Source organism: Heliconius melpomene, chromosome 20, assembly GCF_056956725.1.
Source record: "Heliconius melpomene rosina isolate 202511_hmr_F chromosome 20, ASM5695672v1, whole genome shotgun sequence".
Lineage (NCBI taxonomy): Eukaryota > Metazoa > Arthropoda > Insecta > Lepidoptera > Nymphalidae > Heliconius > Heliconius melpomene.
The window spans coordinates 10,473,319-10,497,632 of NC_140408.1; the positions used below are offsets into that span (position 1 = coordinate 10,473,319).

General features: G+C 33.6%; 1 protein-coding gene across 14 annotated transcripts in view; it reads right to left on the reverse strand.

The window, feature by feature from the left end:
- The window catches only part of mmd (disintegrin and metalloproteinase domain-containing protein mind-meld), a 370,022-nt gene that overhangs the window by 12,972 nt on the left and 332,736 nt on the right, over positions 1 to 24,314 (reverse strand). For all 14 annotated transcript variants that reach the window (XM_085204490.1, XM_085204489.1, XM_085204483.1 and 11 more), the window contains 8 exons: positions 22,905 to 23,100; positions 20,697 to 20,869; positions 15,603 to 15,751; positions 14,755 to 14,939; positions 11,306 to 11,473; positions 10,504 to 10,808; positions 9,554 to 9,673; positions 9,109 to 9,286 (listed from right to left, as the gene is read on the reverse strand). In XM_085204490.1, coding sequence (XP_085060616.1) covers positions 9,109 to 9,286; positions 9,554 to 9,673; positions 10,504 to 10,808; positions 11,306 to 11,473; positions 14,755 to 14,939; positions 15,603 to 15,751; positions 20,697 to 20,869; positions 22,905 to 23,100 — 1,474 coding nt within the window. The remainder of the gene's footprint in view (positions 1 to 9,108; positions 9,287 to 9,553; positions 9,674 to 10,503; positions 10,809 to 11,305; positions 11,474 to 14,754; positions 14,940 to 15,602; positions 15,752 to 20,696; positions 20,870 to 22,904; positions 23,101 to 24,314) is intronic.

A 24,314-nucleotide genomic window follows, 5' to 3' on the forward strand; every position in this document is an offset into this window, starting at 1 on the left:
AACCATCCAATCGTCCAACCATCCAATCCAACCAATCGTCGACAAACCAAGAGTTTTATCTCCTCCTTACAAAACGTTATCAAAACACAGTTCGCCGGTCAAACCATGCGAGGCGTTGTTCCATAGTCATCTGATTGTCAACGAGTGTACACTGGACAAACGTGATCGGAACGCAATACAACGTATGTACAGTATGCACAGAAGTCTGGTTGTATGTGAAGACGCGTCCGAGCGTGAAGGCACCACCGGCTAGGGGGGATGATTGTCAGTACTGTTTAAACAAATACAGAAGCAGTTGGCGATGCGGTGATGCTGATGTTTACGTTATCATTCCCATTGGTTGGATATTTTGGTATTTTGGAAAGCAGAGAACGAAATGTTTTATCACTTGGTTCTCTTTGCCTATTGTGTTTTGTATAGGTTAAAGCATAGCATCAGTTTTTTAGTTTCCGCCATTTAAAGACGTTGTATATAGAATTATGAAATGTAATTATATTATAATTTAAACATGTTTTTCTCTCAATTAATATTTTAGTTTTCTTAGATAAAGTACAATAATTATACTAAATCTGTTTAAATTAATTCATATACATACATATATCTTTCCTTGATAATCCTCCTTCCAATAGTGACAATCGTATGCCAATTCAATCTGTTCAGTAGTTTCTGAGATAAGCTCGAAATAAACAAACTAAGAGAAACTCGAGCCTTTAATTCATAATATGTGTGCATGCTCCATAGTAAGTAAGATTTAATTTGTTTAATAATGTTTCTTTATCATTATATATTTCGTAAGAGTTGTCATAGTAGATTGAATTTAGGGTTAAGACACTTCGTTCTCTACTTCCCGCTCAATGTGTAGAGTAATAGGGGTTGTAGAATAAAGCCCATTTGATGAAATGAAATGTCCTCAATTCCTGGTTCTAGTTACAGAATGAAGCTTTAAGTGGAAATCGAATCTACAACCGTCGCGTCGCTCATGTGCCCTTGGGCTACAATAGCCTTATAGCCCTATCTTCATTATACAACCGTATAGTTTCCTAAATATGTAAATTGACACAGCAATCAGACAATATATGAAACAAACAAATTACAATAACAACGCCCAACTTTATCATGTGAAACTAATTAAAACTTGATGCCGGCTTTAATCACATAGTAAGCTGTACGTGTGATATTGCGTAGCGCTGTCTCCACGCACTCCGCTGTCATAGTGTATTCGTATGGGAGAAATTTTTGAAATTACTATAGTTTAAGTGGTAGAACGGAAAAATCTAAATTAAAATATCCCTTCTGCTATTTGACTATTATAAGCACTTTTGAATCGTTAAGTTAGTTCCAGAGTCAGCAGTAAAGGCAGTTAAAGTTCTGCAGAGAAAAGCCGGCCGTCTGACTGTTAACATACTAAGGAGTGAATTATTCTCATTTCCTCGCTCTGTTAGCAAGATAAAGCGCGGTGTTGAGCACTGTCGCTCGATTCACAATGTCTTGAAATTTAAGTGGAAAGTGATGAATGGGATGTTTTCACACAGGGTTTCTCTCTGTATATCCTGCTTAACGAAGAAAAAAAAATCGGTCAAATAAATTGTCAAATCTGCAGATGCCATTTTAAATGTCATAATAATATTAACAATAATTATTGTAATCAAATCTTACCATATGAACAATTAACCAAAGTCAGTCAAATACCAAGTCGTTGTAATTGAAAATCTTTGAACAACATCCTCCCCTGTACATAGAGACAGGGTGCTCTACATAACATACAAGTAAATTAATAGGCAACAGCTAACTTTCTATAAATCTATTAGTAGTTAAAACGGAATTGTCAAAAGCACGCATGAACTTCGCAAATCGCTTATTCCGTAGAATAAAGGCACAAACGGCGTTAAACTCCGACACCTGACACGCTCTACAGTAGATGATTCGTTTTGTTCCCGACTTGCCGGTACAAGACAATTTAACTTGTTAAAAACTTAAATCTTTTCAAGTTACATACGAGTGAGTATACTTGCGTTCGAACTAAAGTTTATTGTGCGGTTAAAGTGTTTACCGGTTTTGTTTATTGTTTTGATATTTTGTTGAATTTGGAACTTCTTCATGTTCAGACGAACGTGTCACTGCTCCGGCACAGCGTCGGCTGTAAACAACAATTCTGTGTTCGATTCCCTCAGGATTACAAATTATTTACATTTACTGCTGTGTGCGGGATACAGCGTGAAGCGTGATGGATTTTTCCTTTATTTGTATTGTAAGTTCTTACTTTTTGGTTAAAGAATAGCAAAAAAAATGTAAAGAAAAAATGAGAGGAAAGAGAGGTAGGGGGAAACGTCGGTTGACCTTCGAAAACAGTATCAGTATCAAAGATACTGGAGGAAGTTCACATAAAAAACATGGAGACCCCCGGAGTCTCTCTCTCTCGGCTCTTCATTTCCTTGCTCTGGTATCAAGGACAAAGGCGTGCGTGGCGGCGGGCGTTCCCCCACTCTACGTACAATATATCAAAAATTGGTGGTCCAATGGAAAAATAAGCGTGACAAGTAAATATGTGAATATATACAAGTTATAATAAAAATATACAAAGTAGAAATTGAACAAATTGTTGTGAGCAAACTTTAGAAATCGCAGTTTTAGTTATAAAATGACTTGAATATTGAGTTCAGTTTTGAACTAGTATCAAAGTTCACGTAGAATATAATAGAGTGCAGCAATTTGATCATACATAGTTGCCCGACTAGTCTTTGTGGTGTTTGTTTATTTCATTGTTAGTCTGTCCTGGTTTCAAGTCGTAACGAGGTTTGTTCATCAGGGATGACGTTGAATTTATTTGAATATGACTTTATATCTCCAATTCATTATATATACATATATTATCAATTATTTATATGAGGAGATTATATTATCATCAATTACCAATTATTTATTTGTGGCTAGTCGCGGTGCAGAGGTGTGCGACTATAAGCTCGACAGGTTGTGAGTTCGATCTCCGCTCGAGGTTATATAATATTGTTGGGTTCTCGACATATAATGCCTCTCAAATTTGGCGAAAAGTGGGAATCGGAAGTGTCTTAATGGGAACGGAGTGTCTTAATATTAGGTTCCCATGTCTCTTGTAATATTAACTATACTTTTGTTTCAGATTTACGCAATTACCGCGTTAATTATATAATTGTCTATATAGGCAGAGGAAACTAATTAAGAATTAAGTAAAGTAAAAAAAATCTATACATATAATAAAATTATCACTGATTCCTGTCTGCACATATAGTACATACGGGAAAGTATATTATTGAGGGCATATTATTGTAATAGAACCCAGTGTAAGATTTTAAAATTTTTGATAATCTTCGAAATGGCTTTACCGATTTAGTGTTCGTTATTTCAATCGGTTCGTAAGTAAATTTACTTTCCCACGCAGACGATGTCGCAGGCACAGCTAGTTTTTACTATTTATCCAGTTGTTTTACAAAAAAATATTTCTAACAAAATATGTCCACCGATCATAAAAGTATAATTTTACACAATCTATAGCAATATCTAGAAAGTAGAAACAATTTAGAAGTGGAGTTAGTTTAATTGGAATTTGTAACTATTACAAATTAGACTTGGACTGCTTAAATCGAAGTTAGACGCCAATTACAGATAACTATTTGGATTATTGACTGGCGGAATACATTTGTGTATATTAGAATAATATTGTTTATTAAATAACTCTGGAACTGTTGTGGCGTAGCAGGACAATCTGATTATATACTAAAATGTTTTGGGTTCAATTCCCATTGTTCTTGTTATTGTTTCTTCAGTTTGTTAAGACCAAACATGATGTTGACTTTTATTATTCAAACTTCAATGTTAATAAATTCAAACGATATAATGTATAAAAAGGTAAAATGTATAAGACTAGGTTTTCTCTGCCCATCCCGCATAAAGATAGTTTTTTAAGAACAACTATCAAAATGTCATAGGATAAAGAGTACTGTTTATTCTATCGAAAGTGAACATACCACTTGATGGTTTACAGTCAGTTCCAGTGCGCGAATAAGCAGAGGATATCTAGTTTTAAGAAATTAACTGCGCGCATTTTCACGACTTGTGACCAGAGAGAGAGAGAGAGAGAAAATGAAAAAAAAAAATCAATATCCAACGCAGGATTCAAACCCTCCACCATCGTGTCTACAGGCAGATGTTGAACCGCTGACCGCCTTTTTCAGCAACAATAAATTTCACGCACTCCAACCACGAGTTTAGTAAAGCTATAGAACCAGTGTATTCTGTTTACAAACGCGTTATCTACTTTGCGGTGACATTACATTGCTGTGCTATCTCGCATGTAAAAGCTGTGAAATCCTCGAAACTACCTACTGTGCTATGCTATACTGTGCGTATCCGCAAATGTGCTGCTATTTTGAGGAAATAGATATTGTGAAAGATTTGTTGTTTATATAGAATAGAAACTAGAGGCCTTCGCTGGGCCATCAGCGGAAAGCGTCTGAATATAATCGCAATGATTATACGTTCGATTTCCACTCGAGGAAATGAGTTATTTTTATTTTCTTGCTCTGGTAACAAGATAAAGTGCGGCGTTGAGTTTTGTCACTTAACACATGTTGGGCGAATTGGGCTTGATAAGTAAAAGATCGCGATTATTAGCTAGTAATTAGTATTCAATTTGAATTCGAAAAAAAGCAGACGTTTTTAAGAATTCACCCCTAAATAGAAAATAATTTCATAAACATATTTAATAAATATTCGTGTAGTTCAAGCGGGCGAAATCCCCCAGGTCGGGTAGTAATATTATAAGATTTTCCTTCATATAAAAAGCAGAAGCTTCATCCAAAGCATCACGAATCACACGTGGACTATACCTTTACTATACAATCTGTCACTGTTATGTTTGTGCAGAGGTGATGCAAGTTTTAATCAGCTCCCCGTAGTTTTCGAGCTTAATTATTGTGGACATGTTTCTGTGTATATTGTAGTCGGTACAAAGCACATTTTAATACCCTAAAAAATAATTTTCATACATATATTTTGACTGGTTTTAATGAGAGTTTTACGATTTTTATTTTGCTTCTGTTTGTTTGTCGTATTGATGTGTGGATTTGTAATGATCGTTTGACTGTTTGAATTTTGAAACTTTTATTCAAATTTTTAATTTGTATTGGAAATACGTGAATATTAAATAATTTTGATGTATTTTTCATAGATGTATGTTTTAAAAAGTCCAAAGTTTAGAAAGTTTCAACTTAATCATTTAAATCTTGTAAAATATACATTTTCCTCTAAGAAATCGAATCTACTACAGTACTGTGCAATCGAGCACATCTGGGCATACGAGAACACGAATCGTCAAAATGGTAATCTTGGATCTACTTAACATAGTAAAGCAGAGTTTAAGGAATGCTATTTTGTATACAGAGTGCCCCGAGAGCTCGTTCCGCTATCTCGTCGCTTGTAAATGCATCTGCTCCCAAAATTTCGTAACTCTTGCAACATTTGGTTATATCCAATTCGATTTAACTTAGATTTGCTTTTGATGTTTTAAGTTTGCTTTTCGATTCTGTAGATTTGTACAATACTTCTTAATGTGGAATTTAGTTTTACGTGTATGTTGGTTTGACATTTCTATAAGTATTATGTATTAGTTTTTTTAATATTTTTGTTCGACTTTACGGTTTGTAGTCTATATAGCAGGGTAGCAAGGGAGAACCTGGTGTCAAGACACTCTGTTCTTCACTTTCCACTGGATAATAAGATATTGCATGTTAAGTGCCAGAACTCAACGTCGCGCGTTTTCTTCCAAGATCGTGGAAACGGAAACTCATTCCCCAGCGATGATGTTATTAAAGAAATATTTTAAACCACAATGTTATTATTCATAGAAACGAACAATCAATGTCTGAAAAATTCGGTGGAAAATAGAAAAAGTAGTGTCTTAACTCCTGGTTTTCTCTGTATTTTCGAGAATGACGAGATTTGTCACTTAGTTGCATAATACGAAGAACGTAACAAAATACAGACTTAATATGAAGAAAAGCTAAATATATTTCAGGGCAAACGATACAGGCAAGTCATCTTTTTGTTTACTTATTTCTTATTTATCGTAGCGGCGTGACAAACAACAAGAACTTAATAATAAAGTAGTTCATACATATTACTCATGTGATATTTTTTCCCAGTGTTTTACCGAGCAGAAATATTGCGCTTTTTTCAAGAAGACCTTCTCAGTCTTGGTTTGAATTGAAGTTAAATAATCAAACATTAATTCATTCCACCATTCGTCGCATTACTGTTATCGTTACCGTTACCGTTCGCCACGAGGGCCTCGAGAATAATATTATTCATTTTTGGTTTAAATATAATTGATTTCCTTACTATGCAATTTCTCCAAGTGATCACATAGTGAAAAGAAATTACTTATCTTTTCACTTGTTTATTTTTGGCTACCTCATAAAACATAAGGGACTTATGAAGCTAAATAAAAAAAATATTATAAATGTGAAAGTTTTGTTTTATGTTTGTTCCACTTTCATGCATACCACTGAACGAATTTAAATGAAAGTTTAAAGTAAAACAGCTTATATATAAGAAAAACACATAGGCCATAATTTATATAAGTATGTAAATTGCATATAAGCTGGCGAAGCCGCGTTTAGATCACTAGTAATATTTATAAAAAACACGACAGGCAATAACTAAGAAAACATTTTTTTTTCTTTTCTACCTGACATTACATGTAGGATAAAATAACTAACCAGCCCAAAAACGTTAGAAGCTTGACCCAAACTTTGCTGTGAGCTTAATTCAAAACGAGGTGTTAATTACAAAAGTATAAGTTCGTATATAAGATTATCCGACAATGAGAGTCGGATCCGTTGCCAAATGGGCAAACTTTTGACGTATTATCTGTCCGTTTGTCGTTGCTTTATAATGTTATATTTTAATGAAAGTAGGTACTAATAGAAAATCCTTATTTTATTTCTTTTTTTTTCATTTTGCATGCACTGAAAATTAACGTAGAGATAAATCACTCTACTACTTTGATTAAAAAGACTGTATTTTATTTAGTATAGCACTTACCGAGCTTTATAATGCTGGATTTCATATTGCTATGTAAAAATCAGTCATTCAAAACTTTTTTTATATAATAAAAAGCTTATATAAACTGAAATTACTTTTATATGACGTATTGCGAACCACATTGGTTATTTCTTTAATTTTAAAATTTTAACGAAGGCCGTCTCGTGCAGTGGCGTGCAGTTTACAGTTACACGCTTGTGCCACTACAAGCGCGTAACTGTAAACGCGGTGGTTTTGCATTCTTTTTCCACTCAATGTAGGGAACGGAGTGTCTTAACACTAAATTCCCAGGTTCCCTCTAACTACCCTGCTATATGCGGGATACAGCGAGAAACTAAAAAAAAGGTTTCGTGAATAAAAATTTAAATCAACCTCCGCACACTTTAAATTAAGACTAATTACAGCGCTTGTAGACTCAGATAGGGTAAGCTTCCACCATAGTATAATATAAAAGGTAAAAGGTAAGGTAAAATGTAAGGTAAAATTTTATACAAAATCTATTTCACTATGAGCAAGTTATAATTAATAGGGTCCGAGCGAGCGGCGGGTCGATTAAATAATATTGAATTAAATCAGCTACGAGTAGTGCTACGCTAACTACGCTTTAACGGAAGACGTACTTCGTGATTCTGGGCGTTGTTGGAACTTACCTTACTTAGTTGGTATATTATATTGGATAGGTAAAAATAAACTGGTGTTTGAGTAAAACTGGAGGGTAGGTATGACGCAGGGATATGAGCGATTGACTGTTAACGCGACAAATTGTGGGTTCGATTTCTACTTGAGGATAATAAAATATTAACTATTTTTTTTTATTTCCTCGCTCTGGTACCGAGGCAAAGCGCGATGCAATGCATCCAGAATTCAGCAGGTACAGAGCGTCTTAACACTAGGTACCCAGGTTCTCTCTACCTACCCTGCAATGGGCTCGCCTACATATTTTTTCGGCACAGCGTCTGTCTATTAACGAGACGACTTTGGGTTCGATTTCCACCCGTGGGATAAAAATAATTTGCCTAGTGTAAACATACCTTTTATACAATACTAAATATATAATTATATATAACAATAAAGATATATAATATAATCAACTAGGTAGTTATTTATAAAGTCAAACCGCACTTCAGTCAACTTTCGCCATTTGCACTTGCTTTAAGGGTTATTACTTCGCGTTATACGAATAAGTTATTAATACAACACCTTACTGTTTATGTTTATATAGACGTTATATATTACGACTTTAAAGACGTTAGAAGCTTATTTCTTGTTCTTTTCGTTTTAGGCTAAGTGAAAAAAGATGGTGTTATAAATTTATGTTATGTAAGTTAAAGAGAAACGGTTGTGAGAAACATTACCACTCGAAAATCATGTTAAGTATTTTTTTTTATTTATCCTGTAACCCTAATGTAGTAAGGTAAGCAGAAGGAACCTAGTGTTACGACATTCCATTCCCCATTCTCCTTCAAATGCCGCTCTTTGCCTTTCTTGTTTGCGAGAAAATAAAAAAACACACACACACACTGTTCCACTATGACGATCTGGCATAATTATATTTATATTAATTATTTGTCCGCCAATCCGGATCCGGATAAAGTACAGAGTTAGGTAGAAAAAAATTATCTACTTCAGGATCTCTTTGCCTGGTAGATGTCTTAAAAATAAACAGCTGATAACGATTTTATTTTTCACTTCCATATTTTAAGTATAATATGAGTTCTCGCTTAAGAAGTTTTCCTAGTAGCCTTATAAAGAAGTACGCTAAAAAGTTATAGCACTTTAACAACTTTTCGTACAAAAATATAAACATGCATACGTTAAAGTCGTTTTATAAGGTCAAAGGGTGGAACGGAAGGGTGGGAACGGAGTGTTTTAACACTAGGTTCTCAGGTTCTTTATCTTTACTCTGCCATATGGGGGATACAGATTGTTTTAAAAAAAAAGTATGGTTTTCTAATCCTTGGTAATTTAGCCCAAATTTTAATTACAACATGGCTAAAAACTGTTTTATATTAAAAAAATCTAGTAACTTACCCCTTTCGCAGAACATTCATTATTATTGTGATCCGTGGGGCATTTAGTGTGGTCGATGTAAGGGAAGATCGAAGTGCAGGTTTGATTAACGCACACGAGGTTGTCCCCGCACGGCGTCCCATCCATCACCAGACCCAATCGACCGATCTCCGAATATTCTGGTAGTCCTGTCGTTGCTCTGTAACAACAATAAAAACCTTTGAGAAAGTTTTTTTTTGTTATAGCTTCACGCTTCGCTTCGCTTCAATTTTTATAAATATTGAAATAAAAACATATGCTACTTTTGTTATATTTTGTATATATTACTAAATAACTGTCAATCAATAATATTTTTTGACATATATAGATTTGATGTATTTGTTACTTGATCCAAGGAACTCTTGTTTACATTCTTCTACCAAAATGAACAGTTTTTAAACAATGACTAAACTATAATAATACTCACTTGCAATCATATTCGTTTCCCTTTATAGTAATGACCGTCCTGGTGTAGTACTCGTCCATGCCCGGCACCACCGGGTATCTGTTGCCTGACTGACATTGTAGCGAACCACATCGCACGTTCCTGGGTTTAATGTAATCTTATAAGCATTTATCATATTAAAGTTATATATTAGAATAATAATTATAATATATTGTGGACTCGTGTGGCATAGGAACATAAGTGAGCAACTGCGGCCGCGACAGGTTGTGGGTTCGATTATCACTTGAGAAAAGTAGGTATTTAATATTTTCATTTTCTTAGATCTGGACAACAGAAAAGATATTGTTATTATTAATAAAAAAATATAACTTAATAATGTTAACTTAATGTTATTTCTAAAATGATAATTAGCCAAAAAGTGTTTAATATTTTTTTATAATTGTTGTTTATTTTGTAAACGTAAAATCTAATGTAGTGCGTTGTGAGATTTCCCAAGCAAATAGTTAAGACTTAACTTATAACCTTTACATAAGTATAAACTAAGTTTAAACTTAAGCTTAAGCTGCCGAGCGATATATAAAATAGCATAAAATAACTAAAGACGTCACTGATTCGTACATAGATGTAAAAACCCGGAAGACCATGTCACAACTGTGTAAGCATGATTTATACGACGTCCAACCATACTAAATTACAGCTTTTTACAACCGAAAGTCTTGCTAAAACCGCTGCCAGATAGACTTGGCAGAACTATAGGAGTTCCGTGTTTTACGGTATGGTATCCAAAAAAGAACCATTTTTTTCATTCAAATTGTATAATTAATATATAACTGTCTGATATGCCCCGAATATGCATGCTACTTATAAAAATATTTCCGAAAATATAAAAAAAAAACATATATAGTATTATTTATTAAGATAGATAGGTGTTCTGAATCTAAAAAAACATACTAAAACTACAGACAACTCACTCAGAGTCACATTTCATATAATTTCCACCATTGTCTTTTCCACAATGCCCCGTGACGGATCCCTTGGAGTTGAATTGTTCGAAGCATTCCCTATCTGCCCCATTAGACCCTGTGCCCCATATCTTTTCGCACTGCGCAGACAACGTAGGGCACTGTCCGGCGAAGCAGTACCCCTTGCTGGTCTCGCATGCTTCACCGTTCTTCTTATACGCGTCGGTGGGGCAGGAACCGGACAAACCAGTGCAGGATTCTTCGAGATCGCACTCGTTCGTCGCTTCACGACATGTTACTCCTCGGGGCTTTAGCTGGAAGGAATGGTGAGTATTCATATTTATGTATTTTATGTGTTAATTCAGAAAATTTGCTATTTCAGTTTTTTTTTTAATTACTTTATTAAATAACATTTTATTTTCATCCATTTATGATAAGAGCTGGATATGTGTTATAATTAAAAATATGGTGTACTACCGAGGCTTGATTATTCTATTTGACTTTAAAACATTACATTTATTTCTAGAGGCGTCGTGGTGCAGTGGCACAAGCTGTAAATGGTTGTGGGTTTGATTCTTACTCGGGAGAATGAAAAATTGAAAATTTATTTAATATTTTCCTTTTTCTCGTTTTGATAATAAGGTTAAGGACGGCTTTGAATTCTACCTAATCAATGTGAAATATCTCGAGAATTCGGCAAAAAATAGGGAAAGGAGTGTCTTATCACTAGGTTCTCTCTGCCTACCCTGCTGTATACGGGATATAGCGTGAAGCTAATCCAAAATATATATCTACTCTATAACTTGCTTACCTGACATCGTTCACAACACTCTCCCTCAGCGCACTGTGCCTCCTTGGTCAGTCTGCAAGTGAAAGGATCACAGCACGGGTTGAGGTGTTGGCACTCCGATATGGTGCCGCAGTCGCACTCTTCACCCTCATCCAAGCGACCGTTGCCGCATTGACGATGTACAACCAACTGCCATGAAAAAATACAATTAAATTATTTTATATAAAAATATGGTAATAATATAAGGTAGATGTTGTAGTAGAAAAAAAAAATGATTTATGGGGCTGGTTATGAACCTGAATCTTTTTGATTATTCATTTGAAAAAGTAAGTTTCTTCGGAAATCAGTTGACGATAATAGTATGATTCAGGCCGTCGTGGTGCAGCGTACGACTGTAAACGTAACGGTTTTGGGTTCGATTCAGACTCGGGGTAATGAAATATTTAAAAATTTCATTTCTTCGCTCTGGTAATCAGGCAATACACGGAGTTGAACACGCCACCGCTTAACAGGCAACGCGCGAATTTTGTGGAAAGTGGGTAACAGAAGTGTTTTAATGGGAACGGAGTATCTTAACACTAAGTTCCCAAGTTTCCTCTACCAACGCCAAACCTACTAACCTAACCCAATTTATATAAAAAGTAGATTTCGATCTGAGATTAATTTTCTCATGTTCTAATTAAGCCCACTCATAAATATGAGCGTCGCTTAATAAAAATCCTGTTATAATCCGACATAAGGGGTCGTTTAGATTAACTTCTTATAATATTTGACTTAAACTCTAGCAGTAAAAAGCTTAGTCTCGGTCGGTATATAGGTCACCGAGAGTGGGCCGAGTTAAAGAATAAAACATCGTAATTTAACTTCCATTCTTCACAGTTCCCGCTTTTGCTTGGTAATTAACTTAATTCCATTGAATATGGCTGGCGTAAGAGGTTTCGGGACCTTGAAAATGTATGCACAAATTATACAGGCGTATTCAAAGCGCGAGTACAATTATATGTAGATTATATATTTAAGAATTTAAATGTCTGTCTGACGTGAATATTTTCAAGTAAGCTCATTGTTGTAGATATTTTTTTTAATATCTTTCAGTAAAATATTATGTTGGTATTGTTTAACATATTATAATTTCAATTGTTAGAAAACAAGCTGTATTATATGTATATTAAAAAAATTCTAATTCTGTTGTTAAAAAAGTCTCAATAAATTATAAAACAAAAATATAAGCAAAAATAAGATAAAACCAACCAAAGGCAAAGCTTTTAAGTTTTTAAAAAAAATTTTACAACCGAATACAAAAAACATAAAAAACGTCCCTAACCGATAAATATGTAACGCAAATCGATAGCCCCGTAGCCGCGTAGCGTCGTAGCCTCGTAGCACCGTAGCGGCGTAGCGGCTATGTAAATTTATTCCAATATGAACGGTCTACGGTCCCTACTCGTATTATATATTCGCAAACGATGAGATAATTCCGAGGGAGGCCGATATTACCATAACTTTTATTAAAGGAGTGGGCAAGACAAACAATGCCACCGTTAATTTTCGACCTAGATATCTGTTTTGCATCCGAATGACGGGAGTCGTGTTTGAATCGTCGTTTTATAGGTGTTAGCTGAATTGTAGTAGGGACTTGGAAATTATCGTTTTATGTTTAAAAGGAATAAATTAATGATTATTAGACATAGATGCTCTAAATATTGTAAGGTAGAATAGAAGCTTGACAAAATAGACCAGTGGAAGAAAAAAAAAAAAACATTTTTTGGTAGAGTTTCAGGAGAATAGAGAGAAGGTGTAATAATTTCAATTCCGGTGTCAGAGAAAGTTAATGAAAAGTGAAAACGTAATTGCACACTTAATTTCGTACCTAGAAATCTATTTAGCATCCGAATGGCCGCGATAATGGCCGGTAGCAATGACGCTGTTGAAAAGTTGTTGGAAGTTGGGTTTGTGGTGAGAGGTGTCGGGGAACTTTTACTTGTTCAATTATAAACGCGAACTTCATTGGAGGGACAAGGGGTAAGTGTGATGTTTGGAGAATCGATGTAATAAGAATTTTTTTATTTAAAAATGTATTAAATAAAGTATTATGAATAATATTTTATATATATAGTATTAATAAAAGAGATGTGAACAGTTTGTTTTAAATATATTAAAATGTTTTAGGTATGTAAAGACAGAGAAAATTTTGTTATAATTAATATTTTTGCAAATGATTTTATAATACAATTAAAATAGTATTTTTATACATAAATAGCCCAGAGGCAAGTCTTTTCATTCTCGACTTTTCGAAAACAACTGAGAAAAAATGCGAGACATCTTGAACATTAAACATGTTCCATCTACATAATCATGGCATCATATTCCACCTAAACTGTAGCTATCAAAATTATAATGAACGAACTATTCTAAAATTGTATTTTGCACAAAAAACCTCCAAAGGTAAAAGTTGCGAACCAAAATTCTGTTTAAGCTACAAACTTTAATTGATTCAAAAATGTATTAGGAACTAGCAAAATATTCTCAAAGAGCTCGAAGAGTTCTCGAACACCGACTAACTCATGAGCTGTAATAAACCTAAGCTTCATTTAAACGGTGCCCCGTCGCATAGTTTACTTCGTTAGGAATTTTACAAGTGCCAAGAATTCTCAATACGGACATTTTGCATCGCCTTCTAGCGGCGCCTGTTGTTGGGTCTGGACTGTTTGCTTGGAATTTCTTACAGCATACCTGTGCATTTTTAGCAAAAATATTATTTCTTCGAATATTATTTTGTATGGTGTGTTTGAAATATTTTTTCGTTTATTAAGACTGCAGTGTGAAAATATTTTATATAATTTGAAGTTGGATTTGGTTTAAATGTAATATTTGTAATGACTTCTATGCTATCTATATCATAAAAAAAAATATCATATAAATATAAAATTGGGGTAGATAGAGAAATTTGTTAAAATCAAATGCAATTTCAACAGTTCTTGTCTAACAATTCACCAGCTAAGGTTACTGTTAATTTAGTTACCACTAGCAATACGCTTTTCCGCATCCATTTCAAATGTACCTTTCATCTCTACTTAACATACTTCCCAGATATGTACGTACATGTATGAATATGTACCAGATCATTATCTCAATTTACATATTACAGTTCAATAAAACTTTTTTTTAACTAGTGTTAAAATACTCTGGTTCTCACTTTCTGCTGAATTCTGGAATCGTTGCATGTTGAGTGGTGGAACTTAACGCCGCGCTTCGCCCCGAATAAAAAAAAACAGAGCGAAAAAAAACTATATTTCAATTCCTCGAGTGTAAGTCGAACCCATAACCTGTCGCACCCGCGTCAAGACCTCTAACAACAAATATATTACCAGTATAATTGTTCTTTCATCCGTGCAACAACATTACAAAGCCATACCACTCCCATATTAAAGGCGTATCTTACTTGGAAATATAATACAAGTTAGTCTCACCTCATTAGGTTTATTGAGCAAGCACAGCCCCTGGCCGATGCGTAGTTCATTGATGTAGTCGTTTTTGGAGCATTCGGAGAACTTGTAGGGTTGAATGTTTTCTAAGCCGACGATAGATTGTGCCATGATGCAGCCGTGCCAGTCGCGACAGAAGCAATTGTCTCTACCGTCGTCGTGACCCATGCCTAGAGAATAAATGGATTTGTATATATTTAAGACTACTATATTTTTCATATACCAGGAAAGGAAAAGCTATATTATTTTTAAAAAAATATTGCTAAGTGCTACATTTCATATCATATACAAGCTTCAAAAATAAAATTGTTTAAATATAACCCTAGAATAATATTGGAACTTATGTACATTAAATTTAGCATTTTGTAATACAAATACATACATACATGCATAATATATATTGAAATTGAATTTCTCTTTGTAAAAATAGATGTGAGGAATAACATTTGCCTATCAATGAGCATCATGAATCAAATTTGAAAACATGAATCCAATATATCCCCAAAACCTGTGTATTAAGCAGTTGTTTAGAATACTTACAAGTAAGATAATATTAGAAATATTGCAAATTTATTATCATATTTTTTTTATAAATTGGATAGTAATTGAAAATGGAAAAGAATGTTCTATACTATATTCATCCTCTATTAAATAATACAAATTTTAATTTAATTAAATTTTAATTTTAAAGTTATTAAAAATCAGCTTCACGCTGGATCCCGCATACAGCAGGGTAGGTAGAGGGAACCTAATGTTAAGACAGTACGTTACTTTTTTAACGTAATTTTTCAATGCTTTTTGCATATTATAATGAATAATAAAAAAAATCTTACCAATATTGTGACCGATCATATGCGCCATAGTACCAGCCAAGAGATGAGGTTCGTAAGCGTTAGTATCCACGGATATGCCAACCGACTTCGGAGTGCACATCGTGTCCGGTACCGATATGCCCGACTCTCCCCCAGGGAAATTTTGGCCGCTGGAAAATGAAAATGAAATTAGCTTACGCTATTCTTAGGCTGATATCAAATGCAATGGAAGTTAAAATTAGATATGGAATATATACCTATTAGTTTTTTTTAGATAATAATTCAAAGGTATATATAGGAGCATAGCATGTGACTATGTCTACACATAGTTGTGGGTTCGATTCACACTTGGGGTAATTCACTTTTTTCATATTTTCGCTCTGGTAAGAAGACAAATCGGGGCGTTGATTTACGCCATTCAATTTAAAATTAAGGAATGGTGCCTCAGCAGCAAGTTTCCAGGTTCCCTCTGGCTATTCCGTTATGTGCAGGATACAGCATGAAGCTAAAAATATCTGATTTCCAATAAAAATACAAAATTTACACGATTAATGCGGTTAAAGAGTTTATATAAAATGTGTGAAAATCAAATATATTACTAGACAGACACCGTTCTACTGCGCGATAATAACCTTACATCACAATAGAGCTTCACTTAATTATAACATTGAAAAGAAATATGAGAAATTTTTCTTTGTACAATATTAAAATATAATGAAATAGCGTTACAATTTATTTCCACAGAAAGCAATTTACTTTTGAGGTCAACAACCAAATATATCTTACCTACCATGAAAAAACTTGACGTACTTGGATTAAAGGTTGTAATACACATATTTTGTATGTAATTTCTGCCAAGTTTTTTTATATTTCTATAAGGGTTCCGAATTCTGGAGGAGTTGCGTGTTGAGTGGTGGAACTCAACGCCGCGCTTTGCCTCTATACCAGAGCGAGGAAATGAAAATATTACGTATTTCATTTTCTGTCGCGTCAACAGGCACACCTGCGCTACGACTGTCTTCATATTTGTTCTCATTACTTAAGACTACATCTCTATGCTTTTCCCGAAAGGCTCCCACTTTATTATAATATTTTATTTAGTTGTTGAGGTCACTTAAACATTTTGCGTATTTTGTAAGCGCATAATTTTGATGGGTCTTCTAATAAATTATTTATCTAATTAATTATTAACAAAAAGAAAATAATATTCCATTCTCTATTAAAAAAAATAAAAAAAAACTGAGTGTTAAATGACAAATTGTCGATTGTCTTAAAAAAACGAAATATTATAATAATCTAAATATCATCATTTTCCTCGGGGCGGGATCGAATTTACGTCCTCGCGTTAACACTCTAAACCACTGCGCTACGATGGCCTAACTTACCTTTTTTAGGGTACAGGCACATCCTATTCTAGGTTTAATATTTCATAGGTAGGTACATTTTATAGGTACTTAACCCTAACCTAGAGCTGTCTCAAAGCAAAACTGACATATTTGGGTTACGCGGCACAATGGAACAAAAAATAGATATAAGCTTGACGAAGTATTCTCGAGGCTGACTTACATACCTCTACAATATACTCGTATGTATGTGGAGTAATTTCATTATGAATGTTTTATGGCAACTTTTTATATATATATTTTTTATAGTAACATCAAAAGAACTTGTTATTTTTTACATACATTTGTAAAGAATATTGCCTACAAATATGTAATTCTAGCTTTTAACGGCGTTGAGTTTCGCCACACACTGACTGTAAATGTAACGATTGTGGTTTTGATTTCCATTGGTAAAAAAAACAAGACTAAGCCCGGCGTTGAGTTTCTACTCATTTTTTAATATATCGAATATTGGGCGGAAAATGGGAGGAACCTTTACTCTGCCTACCCTATCATATGGAGAAATCAACGTGAAGTTAAGAAAAAGGAAAATAACCAAAATCAACCTACATCTATGGTTGTATTTATAATTCTATTTCAATTATTACCTAAAATACAATGATATATTCATTGTATTTTAGGACCTTTCCACGGACTCTTCGAGGCCCTCAAAATCTCCTCAATTACCGAATAACGATCGAACTTTAAACTTTAGTACTTCGTTTTATTTGGCTCAAGTCCCATCCAAATCATTATTCATTGAATATATATTGGTGTAATTATACAAAATATTACAAAAGAAAATTTCAAGAGATCTACTACACATAGCGCAGGTAACGAAGTTAGTGAAAATAACGAATTTTCGTTTTATTTTTATATCATATTATTTATTCGATTGAAATAATATGTATACAAAATAAAGACGTGCTGTACGTCGGACTATAAACGTTGATAGTTGATTGAGTGTTAGAAAAATGAGGTACATTTTCGCTCAATTTTCGAGACACAGTGTGTTGATTGGCGGAATTTAACGCTGCGCTTTGTCTAGCATATTGTGGATATAAAAATAATTTTAATGTAGAAAACATAATGTTAAAATCCGACATTCCTTATTTCTCGTCCAATTTTTGAGACTTTACGCTTTGAATGGCGAAAGTCAACGCCGCGCTTTGTCGTGGGGATTCAACTCACAACTGTCGCATTTACTCTAAAATATTTTTATTTTTTTTTATTATTTATTTTCATTTATTGGACAATTATAATATTATAAAGATGTACATATATTTTTTTAATTATATATCTTGTTTATATTTAACAGAACAACTTTTACGAGTCTGCAACAGAGAAACGATTGCACATCAAAGAAACTAACGAGCGACTAAGCGACACTTAAACGCTGTAAGTGATATAGAATAGTCGGCAACTTTATAATTGTACAGTCAGCAAATAAAATATAAGAAATATTTCGTTTTCTTTTAATTATTGCTATTTGGATTCTTGTTTTTAAGTGTATAAATTTTATATTATTTCTTAAAGCAGATCGACGCTTCTTCCGTAAAATAGGTTAGGTGAAGGCCCTAGTGCTGAGACACTGTTATCGCCTAGCTTTCGACACATTCGCGTTGAATGGCGGAAGTAGATGTCAGGGTTACCTAAGCCAGTAAATAAAAAATATCATAATAATAATTGAATTATCAATCGTCGAATGTATATTCTTATTTTAAATAAAAAATCTTAGTAAATATGTCGAATATAAATTCGATACTTCTTAAAGATTTTTTTTGCGAACAGTACTTACTCGTAAGAGTTTTGTTGATTCAGAACAATGGTAAATAAAATATGCGATACTATTTGTTTGCACCTTACAAACTTCGTTTGTTGCTAACGAATAGTTTACTTTTGATATTACTATAGTAGTTAAAGTAACTTTTAAACTTACTTAGTATGTAAATCAATACAATATTCGAATCAGGCAGTTAAAGTGGTCTTACTTAAATTTAAGGCTAATCTGGCTCATTAGCACATGGTCTTATTATTGTAAATGATGGCTGGTGTTGGTTCGATTCCCACCCAGGGGATAGGATTATCATTTTTTCGCTATGGTAACAAAATAAATCGCGGCGCTGCGGACCGGTAGTCAACGCACAATGTCTTGAAAATTGGGGGGAAAGTGAGGAATGGAATGTCTTAAATCTAAGTTTCATTTTACATACTCGGCTATTTTCCCTCTTTTGGATTTTGTTAAAAAAAACAATAAGACGTTACGAAGGTAACTTCTTATTGTTTTTTTTTGTCAGATTTGAGTATCATTCACGGTACGTGATGGCAATTGTGACAACAAATCTTAATAAGCATTATTGAGTGTTTTGACACTATGTTCTTTCTTCCTGTTATATACAAAATATTATTATTTAAAAAAAAATAATTTTAAAAATAAATTTCTAATGAATTTTCATCGTTTGATCGTCGATCTAAGACATTGACAGGCAAATTATGATGGAACATCCGCTTGTTATCACGTATCTATTGGTTTTGGAAAATTAGCAGTTTTCTGTCTGTTTTAATATGAACCTTATTAGAACGCTTTAAAGTCCATTTTAGAATTACACGTTAAAATGTTTGAAAATACAGTGAAAAGTGGAGACATTAATAAAACATGAAGTGAAAAAAAGCGTTGTTCGAAATCCTATTTCAACGGAATTTATATAATTTTGTAACAAAGAATTTGAGTATATTTACGATATAAGTATATAGGAAATGTATGGTTGTAAGTATCTATGCCATAATATTATAAAAATGAAGATTTTTTTTGTTTGAATATGTAAATCTCAGGAACTATTGGTTCGAATTATGAAATTCTTACTGTGTTGAATAGTCTAGTATCGAGAAAGGCTATATGCTAGAAATGAACTGACGATACTAGTATTTGATATTACCTGACAACTTGAACAATAAATATTCATATATTTATTAACATTGTCTTAGATTTGAACCCATGAAAAATCCAAACGATACAAGATCCATCCATTTCAAGCACAGTATCTGACAAAATCCACGAAAGCCTCCAAAGTGCAAAGCGACAGAGCTTACCGCTCTTATTTTAATTATTCTCGTTAGCATTTCTATGGAAAGCTTAAGATATCACGTTTTGCCCTAAATCTGCTTATTCGACTGATACTCAGTTAAATGTCGCTGAGATTGCTTGATACTGTGTAATTTAGTTGAAATTGTTTGCTTTACGATGTGCTTTGCGTCTTGGCTTATTTGGGGACAGTTCGAGGATACTTATGTTTAGTGGAAATTAATATTTTAGTAGATTTTTTTAAAAAAAATATTATAATATAATTTATTTTAAAATATAAATTAAAAATTAAATTAAATCATCTTCACGCTGTATCCCACACACAGCAGAGTAGGCAGAGAGAATCTTGTATTTAGACACTCCGTTCTCCATTTTCCGCCAAATTCTGGAGGCATTGCGTACTCAAATAACTATTTCATTTCCTGGATTGGGTATGGAACCCACAACCAGTTGCGTTTACAGTCACACGTTTGCTTTCCTGCCTACTCTCAATTGGCCTTAAATAGCTATAATTATTGTAATATTGTTTCATATGTAATGTACAGAATTTATTCCTCTTACAGGTTTACCATACATACTTATAAATAATTTTGTGCTGTGCCAATTTTAATGACATTTTATTAATATCTATATTTTGGAAACATTACTTACGTTAGCAGTTGCGTGGTGTCCTTTTCAATCTTAAATAGTTTCCTGGCGCTATAATCGCTGAATTTCTGTATGGCACGAGTAATGTCTTGTTTCCTTTCTATATCAGCTTGGTCAGCGCTCTGCCATGACTCGATGTAGACCACAGACACTCGGGTGTTAAGTGTTCGAAAGTACTGTAGAAAAAAATATATGAAATTAATGTAAATTGATATTAAACAAATGAACTAGTCTCAAATCATTATTAAATAGGCATAAGGGTTTGGTTAAGAATTTCATTGATCAATTAAAAACATTTATAAAACGAGATATTTTTATAAATTTTTCAAAATCTTTACTTATCTAAACTAATATACGAGTATTTATTTGAGATGAATACAGTACTCGAGACAAAACTTCGTGTTTTTTTGTACTACCTAATTATTGTAAAATTATATTTATAGGGATATTTAATGTAAAAAATAAAAAAACTATTAGATATTTCCATTTGACACCTGTAAAATTCACATGCATAATTTTGTATGTTATAAAACTATCAATTAGTACTACTTGTCAGTTCCCAGCAACATTACCGAACACGTGTAAGCTCCATATTAAACTTATAAACTTGTAACGGTAAGTCCTTAGAAGCATTTCAAATTTCAACCCCGATAATGTACTGCTAATATACTAGCGTGGTATATATGTAACTCTCTGCTAAGAGAACTCGTTAGTATAAAGAAGGGCTAAGTTGGCGAAGCCCGCATCGTGCTCGGTCTTTAGATGAAAATTTTTGTTCCTTGGAATAGCAAATGCGGATCTCTTTAAAATCCTGCATTTCTCATTTTTGATCAATTATTCATGTTCCTGGAGACTGGAGATGTAATCGTTTGAAGATTATATCTGTATTTTTGATCTACATACAACGTTTCATATTTGATAAATATTCATTTTGTTTTTTCGATGTAAATTGTTAATAGTTGTCTTGTTTATTTACATATACATAAATAGAAAACAAAATCTTAAATATTATTGTTAAGATTGTATTTTTTTTATTGACTTAAATATTTTTTTATTAAATAGCGGAACGGGCAAATAAACTCTACATTCTCAAAAATTTTGATGAAAATTAAAATATTCAAATAGGCAAAGTTTTGTTGTTTTTAGTATAATATTCTATTTTTACTGTGTAATTATTATTTTTTTAAAGTTTACAATAATTTACTGTAAAAGTGGTAACAAAATCGAATCATGGGTTAGTTTTGTGACACCCTTTATATTTATGTCTGCTAAATTTTGAGATGAATGATTATTCTCCTGTATTAGTTAAAAACTAAATGATTGCATAATAAATAAACCATTAATCAGCTTAACATTGTTTTATATTTACAAAGAAAAATCCAAGAACAAAATTAGTATAGTTAGCTAAGAAATATAGACGTTTGTACTAAATCATCTATGCATAGACGAATCTCTATTCGTCTAAAGTAAATGTTGGAGGTAGAAGCATAAAGGCACTTGTGCAATACGAGGGGCGGCGATGGGGTCTCTTTGTATGAGATTGCGTGTTTGTTAAAAGGGGTTTGGGGATTGGTTGAAACTTAGCGTTTATGTACATCAGAAATATTGTTATAGTTCAAGTGTTTTCGCCTTTTACTGAGATCGTAATGGATCTGAAAATGGGGGAAGCCAGAGAGAAGGTGATAAGACACTCCGTTTTCCACGTGTCGTTCGATAATTTAGAGGTTACCGCTGCATTTGGGTACCCACAAGAAAAGCGAAATTGCGAGATTTGTAACCCTAATCATTTTGATCAGCAAGGGAATGAAAATTATAAATTACTCCGAATGGGAATCGAACCTCATAACCGTCCCTTTTACAACCAGTCGCTGTGCCATTGCACAACGACAGTATTATGTAGAAACAAAATATCATTATTATGTAAAGCTGATATAATGATGGAGACGTTACCTACACTGTAACATTAAAGTAACAAGTTCTATCTAAATAAGGAAGCTCTCCTTTGAGTTGTCTGAAAAATACTGCGAGATGCTTTAAAAGATGCAGTTCAATTGCAATTCTTATAGTTGCGTCTCAATATATACCTATACTATAATATTTTGTTTGTCTAATAACACACTTTATTTTATTTATGTACAAAGTATCATATAAATATAGTAGCAATAAGTAATAATAAAAACATGATCAAAATCTTCTTGGGATTTTCCTTACCAGATCAGCAATATTGGCGACTTGTATGGCATCGTGGACGACTTCCGACCTCGTGCTGCCGTTCCTCCTCTCAAACATAGCTCTGTCGATGACTATCGCTGTTTCTATATACTTGGTTGTTTCTCGCACATCTCGCTTGTACCTTTGTAAGGCTTCAGCGCTGAGACCTGTCTGCCACCATTCCACTGTTGGGCCACTGTGGATTAGATAGAAAATCATAATTATTAAGATTATCATTAGAAAAGGAGGAAAGGAAGCAGAGCAAATCTTGGGGTATGACACTCGGTACTCTAGGCACCACTAAATATTCGAGATATTGCGTTCTGAGTGGCGGAACACAACGCCGCGTTTTGTCTTCTTATCGAAGTATTACCATTCCCTGGAGAGAAAATCGAAACTACAACTGTCGCGTTTATAATAGACGCAGAGCTACTGACTTCCAAATTAATTTTGTTTGTTTTCAACCGCGTTCCTAATATAACAAATTATTTAATTCTTGATAAAATATTATCGTTTATGTCACGATTACTTTTCCTCTAAAAATAGAAATATTCCTTCACTTTTTCATAATTCTTTAGCTAACAAATAATTATGGAATTGGAAAAGGTGGAGCGTTTTAAATTCTAAGGTTACCTCCTTAATTTTGGCCCTTAATCTACTTTATCTTCGGTCCGTCAAGTACCTCATTATCGGAACTGAGAAATTTGAACGCATTTCGAGAGCCTTCGAGAATTTTCTATTGGACCAATCCGTAGTGGAGTCGTTTGAATTTATGATTTTGTCTAAATGATTGACGTTATTGCCAATTAAACGAGGCCCGAGGGTTGGAGAATAGGGGGAAAAAATATGTTTTTTTTAAATAGTAGTTTTTATCTTTTTATTTTTAGTACGCTATGAGGCCGCCGTGGGTTTGATGTCGTTTGGTGAGTGTATTAATACTAGTTATCTTCTGCCTACCCAGGTACATATGCGAGATAAAGCACACCGTTTTACTTATTCCACACATAGTACAGAGTAGTGACTAGTGTTAACACACTCCGTTCCTATTAAGATAATTCTATTCTCAATTTGCGTTCTCGCTTTGCCTCGATACGAGAGCGAAAAAAAATTAAAACATTTTACTCCCCCGAGCGGGTATCGAACCCACAACCGACTAAACAACTAAATTATAAATATTCATCCTCTAACTAAATTTCGAAGCTATGATCATGTACTCAACCAAATTTCTATCAACTCCACCACATCACCGACACAGTTATTTACCATCAAAATATATGAGCACAGAAGCAGGAAGAGCGTGTTTTAATGGACTGAATTAATTCCCAGGGCTGTGCCGGGGGGTGACCTGCGTGATTTGTCATGGCCGCTTGTTTCCTTGTGAAAATGTTTTTGGGACGTTCCGTTACACTT